At 31.4% G+C, this 16,849-nt stretch overlaps 1 protein-coding gene across 3 annotated transcripts in view; it reads left to right on the top strand.

The window, feature by feature from the left end:
* LOC130900196 (protein groucho) overlaps positions 1-16,849 on the top strand; it is a 396,521-nt gene that overhangs the window by 364,600 nt on the left and 15,072 nt on the right. For all 3 annotated transcript variants that reach the window (XM_057810645.1, XM_057810647.1, XM_057810646.1), the window contains one exon: positions 16,368-16,421. In XM_057810645.1, coding sequence (XP_057666628.1) covers positions 16,368-16,421 — 54 coding nt within the window. The remainder of the gene's footprint in view (positions 1-16,367; positions 16,422-16,849) is intronic.

Below are 16,849 nucleotides of genomic sequence, written 5' to 3'. Positions count from 1 at the left end.
GTCTCCCGTGAATAACTACGTGGTAACAGCTTCACCCTTACCTCGCGCTGCTCCTACGCTAGACCGCTTACAAAAGTGCACAAATTTATGTACAACAATCAGATATCTAGAATCAAGTGCAATGTGAAATATTGTAGTGAAATACTGCATTAACTCCATTATTGATTATACAATTAAAAAAGTTTGGATTTTCTACGCGATACGGCATCAAATTAAGAAGTTTTAGCGGTACTGTAACCTTATTATAAAAAGAAAATCACTTTGCGGCTTATGATACAGTAAATTTATTTAAAATTGCCCTATTAAGCAAATGAGATATAATTACTTAAATAAAGTTATTACGGTTTGATACCATCCATTTAGAGACAACCTTCAGGTAAAATTTATATTTACGAGTATATAAAAAAATTTATATAAAAAAAACCATTTGTTATGAACGTGTAACGAAAAACAATTTAATGTGTTGAATGGGTACATACAGGATGATTCACATCTATTGGTATGAGTAAGGTTATTTGGATTATTCTAACTGAATAAAATGAGGAAAAAATATTAGTATAAATATTCTCTACAATTTGTTAGCAAAGGATTCTGCCGTCTTAATTGTAATAGAATTGTTACATAAAAATAGATTGCACTGTTTTGCATTTTGAAACTTTTTGTCGCTCTGCGAAATATTTTAGGGTTTTTGCGTCTATTGTGTTGTACTCGGATTCGGAGAAGAAGGAATAGAAAGTAGGAAAATCCCAATGTATAAGTGATCTAAGGTAAATTAAAAAAAAGCACTTTTCTCACAAGACATACTTTTACACTGAAATAATTCCATGATGCCCTAGGGGATTGAAACCATGTGGATGGCCGACATCCCAGACACTCCCCGTGGTGTTGTCAGTTTGTGCACAATTTTTCTAGATTTAGATTGGGTGTCTTACACCCATATGCTATATATAAGATAAATATAGAACAAGTAGACTCTTTCACCTGCTTAAAGCATGCGTATGTTATTCTGTGGACTTTATTATTACGTGATACTTCAATTTAATGGTCGGAGTGAGGGGTTGAATAGGTAGTATTTACCGAAATAACGTATTTGTACGGCGAAGAGGATTTTCGTGTTGTTCAGTGTTATTGAAACTGAACAAAAATTAATTTACGAATTTTTTAAACAATTTTTTTGTTCACAAATCGCTTTAGTCATAAAGAGATGAAATTTTAGTATGTTATATAAGAAAATTACGCTGAACAAGAATACATATAAATGTATCTAAATGTTCTTGATTTTAGTCCTTAAGTCTTTATCAAAGTACGATATTGACACTGACAATTTGCTTATTTATATTGATTTATAGATCACCTTCATGATGAATATCAAAATAAGGATGAAATCAACTTAGAACCCTGTTCTAATAAGAAAAATTAATTTTTCCTTGGTTCCTATATCTCAAATATATAGCAGTAATCAATTAAATTATTTGTTGTGATATTTATTAATAATAGCCAAAAATAAATATTCGCTAAAATTTCAACAATTTCTAAAACAATTTTTTTTTCATTATAAACAAAATAATTTCAGAGAAAGAAATTCATCAAATTTAAATATTTAGTTACGGAATCAAAAACATATGGTGCACCAATCAGCTGTGAGTGACGTCACTAAATAGTAAACGATGGATGCAGTCCGATTAACGTCATTTAATTTACTTTGTTTTGGCCATCAGTGCATCAGTAGTTTTATCTTCTTGTGATTTACAGATATTTGTTTTGTGTATTTTTATTTTCAATAAAATAAATTATGATACAAAGTCAATGATAAACTTACTATGTAAGTACATACTACTTGCTCGATGGGTTGTTTTTTCATTTATTTAAAAGTTATGATATTTGAGTTACTCAGGTCAAGATTCAATTTTATCATTTTAATAATATTTATTATAAGGCTAGAAAAATAAATACGACAAATAAACTTTTCGAGCAAGTTGTAACCACTTTTTCTTTTCTCATTGCTGTGGGCACATGACTAAATCGTTTTTCAGGGTGTGTCTAGGAAATGTCACTGTATATCATATAGAAGTTTCAAAAGACATTTCTCATAACACAACAAATAAGCACCAAAGTATGTCGTTAACTATATACAAGCTTACTATGTACTGACGTTGGTGTATCGACGTATTAGTAATGTCTTTTAGTGGGAAGTAATCCGAAAATTCAATTTCGAATGTGATAATATAAAAATATACAACAATAATTTCACGTGCCCAATTGGAGATCATTTGATCACTTCTTCAAAATTTATCAAATATCATATTCAGTCAAAAACTTTTTTATATGGAACCTCCCAGTTTTATTAACACGCTTATATTCGCTTCACTGTTACGAGTATGTGGGTTTGTGAACTTGTTAGTTTGTTGGTTTGTAACTCTCCTTTGGACTAAGAGCAGGTGGTTCACTTAATAAAAATTTCATTCGACAGAGGATTCGAGCCTTCGTTTTCCGTGTTCGAAATCAAGCATATCGACAACCTTACCAATCACACAGTTACGGCTCAATACAATTTTCGACAAGATATAGGTATAAAATAGCGTAGCCATTATATGAGGGTGGTATCAATTAAGAAACTGAAAATTGAAAAATAAATGTAGTTAACAAAAACTAAGAAACACGCTGTTAAAGCACATCAAACTAAAAAGGTGGGGCGCTTTGTTGCACATTTTTCATAAGTCGAGCACCCGACTGTTTCATTATTGTTTTAAGCTTATTTTCAACTTTTTAGTTTGATGTGCTTTAAAAGCGTGTTTTTTAGTTTTTTCTTGAAATATATTTCAGTATTCCGAACTATGTTTGTGCATTAATATAATGTTATTTGGTATAGATCATATTCTCGAGCTAGAGTTATAGTTCAGTTTTCCCTGACTATATTATTGTGTATGACAAAAATTTGATTACGGCAGAATACAACCCTGATGTCATATGTTTTATAGTGTTATGAAAAGTTCCGGAGAGAACTGGCGGTTGTCATAATATAAATGGAAATATTACACATGGAATAGGCGAGGAATTTTATACGAATAGGAGAATTTTTTGGGGTTCAACCGAGCTCGAAGTCGAACAAAGTAATAGCCATATTCCAACTGGGATATTATTGAATTTTCCGTTTTCACTGTGTTTTATTGATCTCTTTTTCGGTCTTTCTTTTATTATTTGCTAGGGATAAGTGAAACGTGAATTCTCATAGTATTGCTATGTTAAGTTTATAATGGCAACTGTGTAATTTGTTGAAAATACTATTTATGCCATAATTGTTGTTTTACAAATTTGTCAGTAATAATTACTGTTCGTAACTCCTATTTCATATTTATTTGATGAAAGAGAAGAGCTGTAGAAGAAGAAGACTGAAGTATAAAAAATTTACTGGCTACATGGAAGAAACTCCACTCTGACTCTACACAATAATCTTATACTTTATCAGCAGAGACTTAAGTCTGTATGGACTTATGGTATCCCAATATTGGGTTGCAGCAGGGCAAGTAACTTAGCAATAATCCTAAGATTCCACAACAAAGTAGAAATCATAAGGACCTGGAAATGGATACTGTTTACCAGATGTCGTGGCCATCCAGCTTCTTGAAAATACTGCGTTAGAAATAAGATTTAAGAGGATCAAGTCCTTTGAGTTAGTTTAATGATTTTATTGCAAAAGCAAAGCTTTTGTGTGCACGTTATACTTCAGTGCAATACTACAGAAACCTAAGGGACACTAATACGCTAATGTTAACGAGATTGTAATTTACTAAATAACTTTCAAGTGTTTAAGGATAAAACAAAGAAAAATAATTTGGGGATTTTTTTGGTGATTTGGTTTGTTCGCCCATCACAATACTTTGGTCTGTCAGCCACAGATCCGATGCTCACCAGTCGATTAGCTTCGTGTCGAAGAAAGGGTGGATTTTTAAAATTATAGTCAACAAAGTAGAGTTTTGGCAAGCAGCCAAGACGTCTGTCTGTAAGTTAAACTCAAAACTTCTCGAAGGTTTAATGAATCAATTACTCTATTATGAGTTTCCCCTATAACACTTTATTTGTTTGGATTGAAGGTTAGATAAGACTGCAAATACAATATACTAAATGGCTGTATTGCCATTGCTTGTCTCATCACATCAGATATATCTATTCGTTAAAATAGCTGCTATAATAATTCATTCAAAAGATTTTTTTTACCTCATGTATTAAACCACCATTGTAAAAATAATAAAAAAAAAATAAAAATTCATTAGAACAGATTTATATGATCCATCGTAAAACAGGACAAAAGTAACGGTGTTAAATAACAATAATTATTATCATATTTTAGAGGTGTTAGCATATTTATATATAATGTATATGTATATAAAAGTTAACTTGAGACTTTTTATAAAAAACTACTTTATATTATATTTCTAAAAAACTAATGTAAATAATAAAAGTGTATCATTTTACATTTTTTTCTTTTCACATAAAATGATGCTTGAACCATCAAAGTCCCCTATATTTATAGGAAAATATACAGTTGTTTGCAGAACGTGTCTGCATCGTTAATTCGGACGATTATGTTATATATATACAATTTAATTTTGGCTTAAATTTTGTTTCATAATTATTGCAATATCTGGATAAGGATGTATGTTCGAAGAACGGCTATACAATCATTTAGAAATAATTATTGCTGAACCAAACCATCGATACTATTGTGCAGAACGTCACATTCGTCAAATTTTTAAAACAAACCCTAAACAAACATACAAATTACAGTGTTTGTCAAAATGGATGACTACGAGCTGCGTCTCGCGGTTAAATTTTAATTCGGATTACTGTAAGGGTCGTAAATGAATTGCGTCACGAAGACCTTCCAAAGAATATTGTACTAAATACTCCTGTAAACTCATTATACTTCCCAGAATTATCGATATCCAAATATTGAATTCTGGTTAACCATTTTCTTATCTGGAGCTTAAAGAAAATATATGCTAGGAACTTATTAATCATAACACCTCTTGCTGGCATAATTAACATGCATGAGGATAGATTTGAAGTCAGTGGTTGGAATTTTATGACCAATAACATAACCTAACCGAACCTAACCTGATTAAAATTTAGAGGTAATTCTTAGTAATATGTACTTAGGAAATTACTTTTGGTAGTATTGTTACGTCATAAAATTTTTTCCAGAATATTTACATCCTTCCAAATTGTTGACAGAACATTATAAATATTTATAAAAAAAAATCCAGTTTTGTCATTTCATCAGTCTTGAAATTTTAACAGAAAAAATAAAATAGATTAATAAGACATAATATCTAATGCCAGAAAGAAATTCCATCACCAACGTGTCCGTGCGAGTGCGAGCAATGCATATGGAAACCTGTAAGTTAAAATGAGAGCGCTTATTGGGCATCTGTAGACTTTATTGGACGTACATTTACAGTGATATATAATAAGTCTACAGATGCTCAATAAGCGCTCTCACTCTAACTTACAGGTTTCCATATGCATTGCTCGCACTAGCACGGACACGTTTTTCGCTCTGGCAGACTGTTGGTGATCGAATTTCTTTCTGGCATTAGATATTATGTCTTATTAATCTATTCTATTTATTCTGTTAAAATTTCAAGACTGATGAAATGACAAAACTGGATTTTTTTATAAATATTTATAATGTTCTCTCAACAATTTGGAATGAAGTAAATATTCTGGCAAAAATTTTATGACGTAACAATACTACCAAAAGTAATTTCCTAGAATTTTATGACTTATACTTTTACAAAAATAAGTCTTCTTTCTGACCCTCTTTAAAAATTTAGGGTAATTCACCCCGGCCACATAGGGCTGCCAGAAGTGACTTTTCAGCATCTGTAGGTATTAAGGTTTAACTGTGAAAAGTTTCATGACTTTTCAAATGACGACCTAAAATTGGTCACTGGCTCTCCCTCTATATGCATTATTCTTGGGTATATTCTTAATGTCAGAGAAAATTCGAAAAATAGAGAATGAGATCATTTTTGACTATAATATCCAATATTTCAGTTGGCTGTTTTTGACCTTTAATTCAATATCTCCATGTAGACTCCACGTGCCTAAAGAGTAGGTTATAATAGATCGCCACATTTTGCACTACACTTTATATTTCTAAAACTATGTTGTCGGAAATATGGGACTGGAGTATTTTTTTCTCAATAACTATTTAAAAATGGCATTGGAAATCCTAACTCAGAAGAGGAATCCTTATAACTATTAATCTGATAAGTAGGAAATCCCATTTCCCATAAATTTAGTTTGAATAAGTTAATGAAACGATCAGCGTTTAAGGATTTGTTTACAAAAAGGGCACATTATTTACCAAACCAAACATTATATTCTGAGAGTATTGGTCTGTACAATTTATAACTCAATGAGGATAATTGTAGTCCGGTAGGGGTAGGAAAAGTGGTTCAACATGGCTACTACCTCTGAATCCGACGTTAACTAGAGACTGGTGCTCAAACCCAAAATAATGCATTTTATTCGACTAGAGTTATGCATAAAAACCATCGACAATAGAATAACTAGAGACCAATCGGTTCTTCGCCAAATGTTAAGGAAAAAACGCCTTACCCTGTTTTATAGTATATATGTCACGATCAACTTCTAAGCACTTCTACTAACCAAAAAACGTGATTTCCAAAATATATCTTTAAATACTCGTTCGTAAATCTAAATTTAAAATTATTATTGTTAATAACTCTGTTGAATCTAATAAAAGCAACAGTGTGAGTGAACATTTTACTTCCACGTCATATTAATATCATTCGATGTTAGTGGTATAGTTATTCCACAACACTGCTCCATTTTAAATTTCGTTTTCAAATATTCGATGCGTTGTCTATACTCGTATGTGTGTACGAGCTGGAATCTGCTGCCCCATTCTACTTCTATTCGAATGAGATTGAATTCGTTCTATCAAACAAAAAAACCGATGAAAAATAAACGCTTTAAACGTTTTCCAACATCAATGAAAATAAAATTAAAACAAACACACTCGTTCACCGGCGGCATAGAATGAAAATACGAATTCGATAGGACAGGATCGTATTAACGTACACTTACAAAAAAAAGAGCAAGCCAATAAAAACACTTAATCATTAACTTGTACCATTTTTTGTGCTATTATTAATCAAGATATTAATTGTTAAAAAAAAAGTTTATCTCACAACGAAATAAGACACTTTATTCCAAAATCCTGTTGGTTTTTTTAACCATGTCTCTACACTATGTTCCACGACATTTTTAAACCTTTCAAATAATAGACTCCCTGTTTCTCCTCAAAATATAGGTTAGCGATAACATCTTGTTTAATAAAATTAATCTTCTACAATTGAAACTTTAAGGTTAAAAGAAAGTCTTTTCTTTTTCTTCAAATGTGGTCGTTTTTTGCAGTTTCACCTTTTGGAAGATAGTCAATAGACGCAATTCCATGACTCCCAAAAAACGATCACCATCACTTCTCCGGCTGATGATTACAGTCTTTGTCTTTTATGGAGCAGGTGCGCCATCTGCAATTCACTGCCTTGACTGTTTTTTTTATTTCAGGATTATAGTGGTGGATCCAGGTTTCATCTACAGTTATACATTGACGCAAAAAATCCAACTCATTTTGTTAAACTGTGTCAATAAAACCTATTCTTTGGTCAAAAGTGAGCAAACGCGACACTTAACGAGCAGATAAGTTACGCATGCATAATTCTTCAAATGGAGTATGAAAAAATGCCTACTTTTCATATGGTGATAGCTCTTCTGTATCTCTCTTTTCCTCAGTCAAGCTGATACGGCCACGTTTCTATTCAGTTGTCCAAAATATTACGGTGGTAAAAGATGGTACAGGGTCTCCGTACAGAGTGTCTAACTTCTCTTTCATTTTCTAGACGTATTGCCATGCCAAAATAATATTTAATTGTTGCTCGCTACTAATTTCAATGGTCCGGTCAAATTAGACCCAAAAATAAGAGTGAAGCTACATAAATTTCCATCAAGCTGAAAAACAGTAAAATAAAAAATAAAATTTGAATGTTCCCCATCATTTCCATATATGGAAAAAATTTTATTCATGTCAAAGGTCAAAAAAATTACTTTTTCGCGATTATCAGCAAAACGGTGAGTTTTATCATAAATATACCTCGGACAAAAATTGTAGATTATAAAATTATCTACAAAAAACTTATTAATACTTTTTTTTTCCTACGAGCCACCGTTTCTGAGATATAACGATTCAAAAAGTTGTACTTTGCACATCTTTAATAATTTATTTGATGAACTTATGACAGTTCCAATCAGTCAACAGAAATTTATTACAAATACTCACAACTGCTGAAAATAATAATATATTGGTGAAACCATTAAATACGACGACTTTTACAACTTTTTCATTATATCTCAGAAACAGTAGCTTGTAGAAAAAAAAGTATTAATACTTTTTTGTAGATAATTTTATGATTTACAATTTTCGTCTGAGGTATTTTTTTGATAAATCTCACCGTTTTGTTGAAAATTACGAAAAACTCATTTTCTTGATCTTTGATCTTGAATAAAATTTTTTCCATACACGGAAATGATGGGGAACATTAAAATTCTATGTTCAATTGTATTTTAAACAATTTTACTGATTTTCAGCTTGATGGGTATTTATGTAACTTCGAATGTCTGAATTGACCAAATTAAATCATCATTTTTGTTTTTATGTAGTTTCACTGGACCATTAAATGCACTATATCCATATTAAAAATATTTTACAACCTGATAAAAGATGTGTTAACATTCGCAGATCCATGTTCCAAAATTTATTCAGAACATTTTTGCCCGTCTCGAACAAATATTGAACAAGTTTGTTTTTGGAACCTAAAACTTTTTGTTCATTACTTGAGCTTGATATTGTCGAAACGCAATTTTCGTATGGCGCATGATTAAATAGTTACAGATAGTGTGCTGGAACAAACCTATTATGCTATTGAAGATGCAAGGACTAATCAGGTTTCTCAACAATCGTTTTTAAGAGCTGATTATTTAAAGCTTATACTCCAAATTGTTGTCTTACCATATAATGCAGCAATTGATGTATATTTTTAAAAGACAACGTCCCCTTTCATGTCCCCGAGCCAATTAACGCATTAGTTTTTCGTGCCCAAACACCAGACCTCAATCCGATTGAACATATCTGACACATATTACAAAAAAGGATTACGCATTACAATGCTTTTTTTTAATAACCATCAGGAACTTATTGAGAATTATAAGAGAAAATGGAGAGCTCTTGAACAAATTGAAATTGATTACTTAATTTTTAGTGTGGGAAGAAAATGTAGAGCTAGAGGAAACAATACACATATTTTTTATATGGTTATAAGATATCTTCTAATTATATTTTTTTGGATATTAACTATGTTTATTATGTAACTATCTTTGATTTAGTACTGATTGAACATTTCAAACATTAAAGAAAAAATTATCCAACAATTGTCATTCAACAGTGTGTTTTTGAAAAAAATTTCCTAGACCATGTTGAGGTATGCGTGTACAGACTATTTAGAAAAAAGTATTATTGGTAAAACTCGAAATTATGTACCGTTTTGATTTGAAAATTATGAAATAATGACCGATACTGGTATAAAGGAATGATAAAATTATTAATTAAACATAAAATCCCAATGTGAAAATTGTCTGTCCTTTTTTTTTAAGAAACCATTAATCTTCTAAATGGTTGGGGAATAAACTATGAGGATAGTAAAGTAACATTGAATTCTGTCTTCCAATTCTCAACGTGAAATTAAGTCTGTTGCATAGACTTAAGACCAAACTGTGTAGTCGAAAGGATTAAAATTGCATGACCATGAGGGCGCTAAAGAATCAGAGTTTGTTCATATCTACCAATCCATCGAATCGTAAAATTACGACACCTTTTATCAAAGTGTGGTGGAGCTTCATCGTGCATAAAAAATAGAATCTAAATTGTCTAAAAATCCAAGTACATATCATAATTCTGGTAGAATGTGATAACCTATCAATTTCTTACCTTGAATTGCTACCCAAACATTAACTGTAGATGAGTGATAGTAATGTGACACCCTTTTGATTTGTGGATTCTCGTCATATCAGTAATGTGCATTAAGGGAGTTAAACTTACCTTTTCGCTTAAAGGTGACCTCGTCCGTAAGAAGAATACCTACATTTAAAAAAAATTGGATAGAGAGCTGTACTTTCTGATAATATTTAAAAAAACCCACTCTAACCAGAAGATTGTCTGGCAAGAGATCTTGAACTTGGTTGGTCGCTGCTCTTTAATTATTCTCCAAGTACTTGAAGATGTATTTGTTTGTTTTTCCAAATTCCTACGCCAACTTTTGGTTCTTGATAAATTAAATTGAAAACAATATTTTCGTCATTATTGTTTTTTGGCTTACCAAAAGTTATTTATTTTTTTCGGCTCACACTCCCATTTTCTCGACAACGTACTTCAATGGCTCTAAATGTATTTTTACTGGGTAAGTTTTTATAGGAAACTTTTCCGCATAATGCATAACAGCTGCACTAGAGTTTCCTAAACACCCGCCTGAGGCTAATGATATGTCGGTGTAAACATTTTGATTAACTATATATAATTTCACAAATAACTAGATTTCAGGAATATAATTATTGTTGACTTAACGTCATTACCTAACAATTTTCCATTGCAAATATATAGAAAATTAAGATATTATTCCGATTAAAGGATTTTTGTGAAATGTTACAATAACAAACAAATGTATCCGTTTTACGAATAAAAAAATTTTTGCTCCCATAATATAATTAAAAATCATAAAATAATTTATAACATTATCATACTTTAATTAACTTTATATCAGTATCGGTTGTTAATAATTTTGAAATCAATATATTCCGTAAACAATACACAGTATCGAGTTTCACCAAGAGGACCTTTTTGGTATAAATTGTATTGTTGTTCACTTAAAATATTAATTATTGAAATTAACAATGAGCACATTGACCGCATGACGGAAGAACGAATTGTGAAAATATCAAGGGACAAATCACCAGCAGGACAAAGAAGCATTGGAAGACCTAGGAAAAGATGGAGTGACAACCTCCCAGGTGACTGAGCAGAGGCAATGACGTGAAGAAAAACAGGCAATGACGTGAAGAAAAACAGGCAATGATGCCTATACACAGCAGGAAGAAGAAGAAGAAGAAGAAATTAACATTAAAAAAGTTATGTTCAATACTGCTAGGAACCATGTAACTTCGCCTTATTTGAGAAGCTTCCAAAACATATTCGTATAAAATTTCATTACAATATTGTCATTGGTTTCGGCATAATTGTAGAAAATTCTTTTTCGGGATCATTTTATTTTGAAAAACCCTTTATAAACATCTGCTACTTTTAAATGATAAACTATTATTCATCATTATATTCAATCTTCTGTAAATAATATTCTTCATCCGGTGTTTCCAGGAGACACTTTTTTATTTGCCAAGAAGTTAATTTTTTTTATTTTCATTTTCGGTAGATTGTATTTTAAGAAAGCAATGCACTTTGGGGTAATTTGAAATCTCGATGTTATTTTTAATATTTATCATTATTTTTGATATACTACATTTTGTCCAAAGGGTTGGGGGGCTTATTTTTTTCTTGTTAACCTTTTTATGAAATATTTTTAACATAATTCATATTTGCTTCTTATGATAATTATTTATCATTAAAATTGCCAAAAAGAAAATTTGGAGAGAGCTGATTGGTGGGTTGCTTATACGCATGTGAGCGTAGAACAAATGTGTAGGTCTATTTAAAAATTGTGTTTTGTGTCATGTTTCTAACAATATATAAATTTTATCATGTTAACTTAGTTCGTTCCTGTTAAGCGTCAGATTAGAACAAATAATTATATAGTTTTAGCAGCAGATGGTATATGTGTGTATATATATAATTTATTTTTGGCACCGTACGCACATACTGTGATATGTCCGCACTAAATTTTATTTTTATTGAGTAAATAGTCGATTCGGTGAAAACCAGCTTGATGCCTGATGTCTCTCTGCTCTAAAAAATAAAATATAACACGGCATTTCATTTGTTTCATTACCAATACAGGGTCGTTTAGAGTATTACTTTGATATACTGATATTAGTTGCGTGAATTATAGTAGAATCTTTTTATTGGGTTTTCATGTTTGGTTTAGAATTCAAATATATGTACTAGTGTTCTGTTTACAGGTAAATAACAAAAATATAAAACTACCTATCTCACAATCAGATACATTTAACGAATATTTGTAGCATTTATAAAAATATGCGCTTATTTATTATGATTGATAAATACGACATCAGGAAACATGCATAGAATAACGATTAGTGTAAAGAATAAAATATTCAGTGTAAATATCAAAAGATTTTGTTGCACAGAAACACTTTTTGGGAAGAACTTCATCTAGGAGGCGTAATAAAAACTGTGTTAAATGAATTAATTACACTGCATCTGTTTCATTTAATATGACTTATATGTTGAGACAAACAGTGTTGAATACACCAATACTATAACACTCACGATTACACTGTTTGTATGGAAGTGTAATTGTAAGTTATGTGGTGTAGTGGTAGCGTGAATAGTATATTTAGTATGAAGATCACTAACGGTTCCAAAAATTTCAACTTGAGACAAAAAGCAACAGGTATGAACCGCTTGCTGTGTCTGTCATGATTATCGTGTTTTTATTTTAATTGGAATACCAAAAAAAAATCACCCCTTGTCTATAACTATTTAAGCTCTTTCGAACGTCAGAGTAATGAGGTTTTAGTTTTCATTATCCTCTTATCTATTTTTTTCACTAGATCCGATCCTTTGCTTCTTCATTTGTTGTATTGTTTTTCCCTTTCTTCCTCAATTCTTTTCTACTTGTTGTAGAGAAGTTTTCCTTTTCTTCTTTTTTGTCTTATTGCTTTTCAATCGCATTTTCCTTGTTAGTCTTTGTATTCTTTATGTGTTCGTACCATTTTAAACACGTTTTAACTATTTTTTCCAATTGATTCCTATCTAATTTCTCATCTTTTCCATCTTTGTTTTTCCTCTCTTTTTCTTAGATGCTTCTGCTGTTATTATTCTACCTTTTGTTCATTGCCCAGGTTTCACTATATATATATATATATATATATATATATATATATATATATATATATATATATATATATATATATATTAACGTAGCCATTATATATCTTTTTTTTTATATTTTCGCCTGTTTTTTTCCTGAATATTGTCTTATTTAGAATATAGTATATAGAATATAGGCTTTTCTTACTCTGTTCCATGCTCTGTGAAAATGACTTCCATATATTCAAATGTGGTAACTCTATTTATTCTTTGTCCTTCCGTTATTGAATCTTTACATTTTTTGCTTTGTTTTACTACCATCCTTTTGCATTGATTCATATTTACCCTTTTTCTTCCATTCTTTTAAATGTATCTGGTATGTACTATCACTATATCGGCTGCATATACTAATTTGTCTAATTTTTACTGGTTCTAGGTTTCTATAGCCAATTATTGTATCCAGTTTATCGTTTTTCTCCTTTTTTCTTTTCATCATCCTCTCCATAACTAAACTAAAAATAAGAGGATCAAGACTGTCTTTTTGTTTTACTCCAAATTCTATCCTAAACTCTAAATTAATCTTATGTCTACACGAACTTTCCCTATTACTTTTTCATATATTCCTTTTGTTATTTCTATTATTTTTCTGGTGACTCCTATTTTCACCATACTATCCCATACTATTTTTTATATAATGCTCTGTAGTTTCCGCACATTAGGTCTTCTATTTGATACATTTATGGCTTAAGTAGTAGAACGTATAGAGAATTCTATTTTAAAAAATACAAAATTTCAACTTTCCCCGCTCTTTTCATTTTAGAATTCGTCCGTTTGGTTCACAAACAATTTCACAACTCAATTGAAAGACCCATTCATAGTTACCCTACTAGAAAAAAAATTGTACATTTACTTAACTATAATCATCATTTTCAATGCCAAAAAATTATTCAATCAGCTACCTTTAGAATTAAAAGTGTCAAATACGTTTAGTAAGTTCCGAAGATTGACAAAGGCATTTCTGCTTGAAAAACCTTATTATTCTGTGACAGAATTCTACAATCTACCATAGACTGGCATAATTCAATATTTAGTATGGAGTATGATATTAATATTGTATAATATTTATTTATTATTAACCAAATTTTCTTTCCAGTCTCTGGGTATTTTATTTGTTTTCCATGCCAAATGGAATATCTTTGATAGCCATCCTTTTACTGTTTGCTCTAAATGCTTTATAATTTTTGCTTCTATTGTCACCTCCACAAGCTTGTCCTACTTTGATTTTCCTTTTCGCTTCTTTCACTTCCTCTTATGTGCTCTCCATTCTTCTCACAATATAAAATTCTGTCTATGGATAGAGAAGTATATTCAAAGACTGTGAGAGTTATGAGCGATTTAAAGGTTGTAATGGGTCAGTTAGGGACGAGGAACGATAGGGGCGTTCTTCGACCTCAAAATCAGATGAAATTGTGGGAAAGTGGAAAAACTTGTTTGTTCAAACAGGCGATTGAGAGTTTTGTGCACAATTTTATACCTCATAGATAAGACGAGTTAGTGTCAAATTTGTTCAAAACAATGAGCTCCGAAGTTTATATGAAGGTACTGGAACATTCGCGAAATGATGTTCGAAGAAAGATACTTGAAAAATCGACCGACAGTTTTTATCTTCTTCATGAAAACTCGCCTTTCACTAGTCGCTGTTGTTTGCGAAAGCTGAAAATCTGTCGCCATACTTAGATTTAGAACCTCGAGACTTATGGCTTTTCCCGTGATGTATTAAACGTAAGGATAAGTGCATTGAGAGCAGTAATTTGAGGGAGAATTTAAATTATATATAATCTTTTTCACTTTATTATTGATAAAATCATTAACTCTATTTTGTATACACATAGAAACCGAATTGGAGATTTTAGCACTATCAGTATCTTTACTAGGTACACTTGATATGATTACATTATTGAAATCAAAATAGGCGCTGAAATTTCTATGTTTTATCATAACATTTTGAAGGATTTTTTGGTCAAATTTTTACTGTTTGTAAAACTAATTCGAGGTATACCTAAATAGTTATTTTCCTAACAAGTGCGGAAAGTGATACTTTCCCGCACGCGACTGCAGTTGTCCCGAACGACGCGGAGCGGAGTTCGGGCAAGTGGTCAAGTGCGGGAAAGATACTTTACGCACGAGTTAGGAACATTATTTTTTCTACGACCGTATATACAAAAAAGTATACCAACCCATTTTTCAAAAATTATTTTATTCCAACAAACATAATAATATACAAAATTTTAACTAAAATCTATTAATTATTATAAATATTAATATTGAAAACACAATTTGTTGTATTCTGTAGACTAGTAAGAATTGCCGGCCCAGTGGAGTTATTTGGTTTCAACTGGAAGGTAGATGACGTCGGTGAAGATGGCATCGGTTGCAGGTCGCATAAAGATGACGATGACGGTGACGGCAACGGTTTTAAGTCATTTGTAGAACAGAGAAACTTTTTACCATCGAATAGCGGGACCATAATGTATTAGATTTCAAAACCTTACTTAGGTCTGAAAAATACGCCAGAAATACCTCTTCCTTATAAGTTTTGGCTCCTTTCTCCTTATACCATGTAACAAAATGGTCGTATTGCTTCTCATACTTTAGTCTGGATTTCGCAGGTAACAGCTCGGAATTAGCTTCATTTGCAGCCTTCAAAATGGCTTCGGGAAGTTCTTCGTCGGATGAATCCATTAATATTATTGTATCGGATTCGGTTTAATGTGGTTTAATTTAAAAGAAGATTGCACTTATTCGGTCACTTCCAAGACGTTTTGAACAACTTTGACGTTTTAGTAACAATTACACGCTTGGGTTGTCATAGCAACTGATATCAAACTCGGGTGGTTTGATAGTTGTTTCTCCTTTGAAGAATGTCACTTTCAAAACTAAAATGCGTGCGGGAAAGTGGGTTAAAACGGACGGTCGTAGAAAAATACAATTTACGATAATTTTCTTCGTCTTTGTTCTCGCATTCTTGTCTTTACTTTGCTTCCTTATTTTGATATACTTTTGACACTCAATATGTATCATATGTTTAGAATTCATTTCAGACGAATTTATTTTATTCAAATGACCCATTGAAAGAAACAAATGTTAATAATTTTTATATTGTGTTGTTCCGCATAAAGACATATACGTTATATTGCTGATACTACATATCTTATTTTTGTTACAGGAAAGTGATGGGGAAAAAAGTGATCAAGATTTAGTTGTGGACGTTGCTAATGAGGTAAGATGCCATTAAATGCACCTGAGTATCTAAAGTCTCTTATGAGTCTGATAAGTTTCTATCCTAACAAAGAAAAAAGACATTTTTTCTATAATCTGCTTTTTTCAACTTAGTCTCCTTTTAAACATATACACTTTCTCCAGAGATGCCTCAAGTTTCTTAACCCTTCCAAATAATAGTTGCCGTCTTTCTCCTCAACATGGGTATTTACATATGCGATAGCGTTTTCGTCATCTATCTTTGCGTTTTCCGGGCAGGTTCGCTCTTTACAATTCACTGTCTTCACTGATTGATAGTTTTAGGAATGTAGTGGTGGATCCAGGTTTTATTAATAGTTAAGAATCAACGCAAAAAATGTTACTTAAGCCGCTTCAATCAGGCCTGAGAAATGTTCATTCGAATGCGTCGAATGCGTTGGTCCAAAGTGA

Source organism: Diorhabda carinulata, chromosome 12, assembly GCF_026250575.1.
Source record: "Diorhabda carinulata isolate Delta chromosome 12, icDioCari1.1, whole genome shotgun sequence".
NCBI classification, from domain to species: domain Eukaryota; kingdom Metazoa; phylum Arthropoda; class Insecta; order Coleoptera; family Chrysomelidae; genus Diorhabda; species Diorhabda carinulata.
The sequence above is the reverse complement of the archived record's forward strand: the minus strand, read 5'-3'. Positions and strand labels throughout refer to the sequence as shown.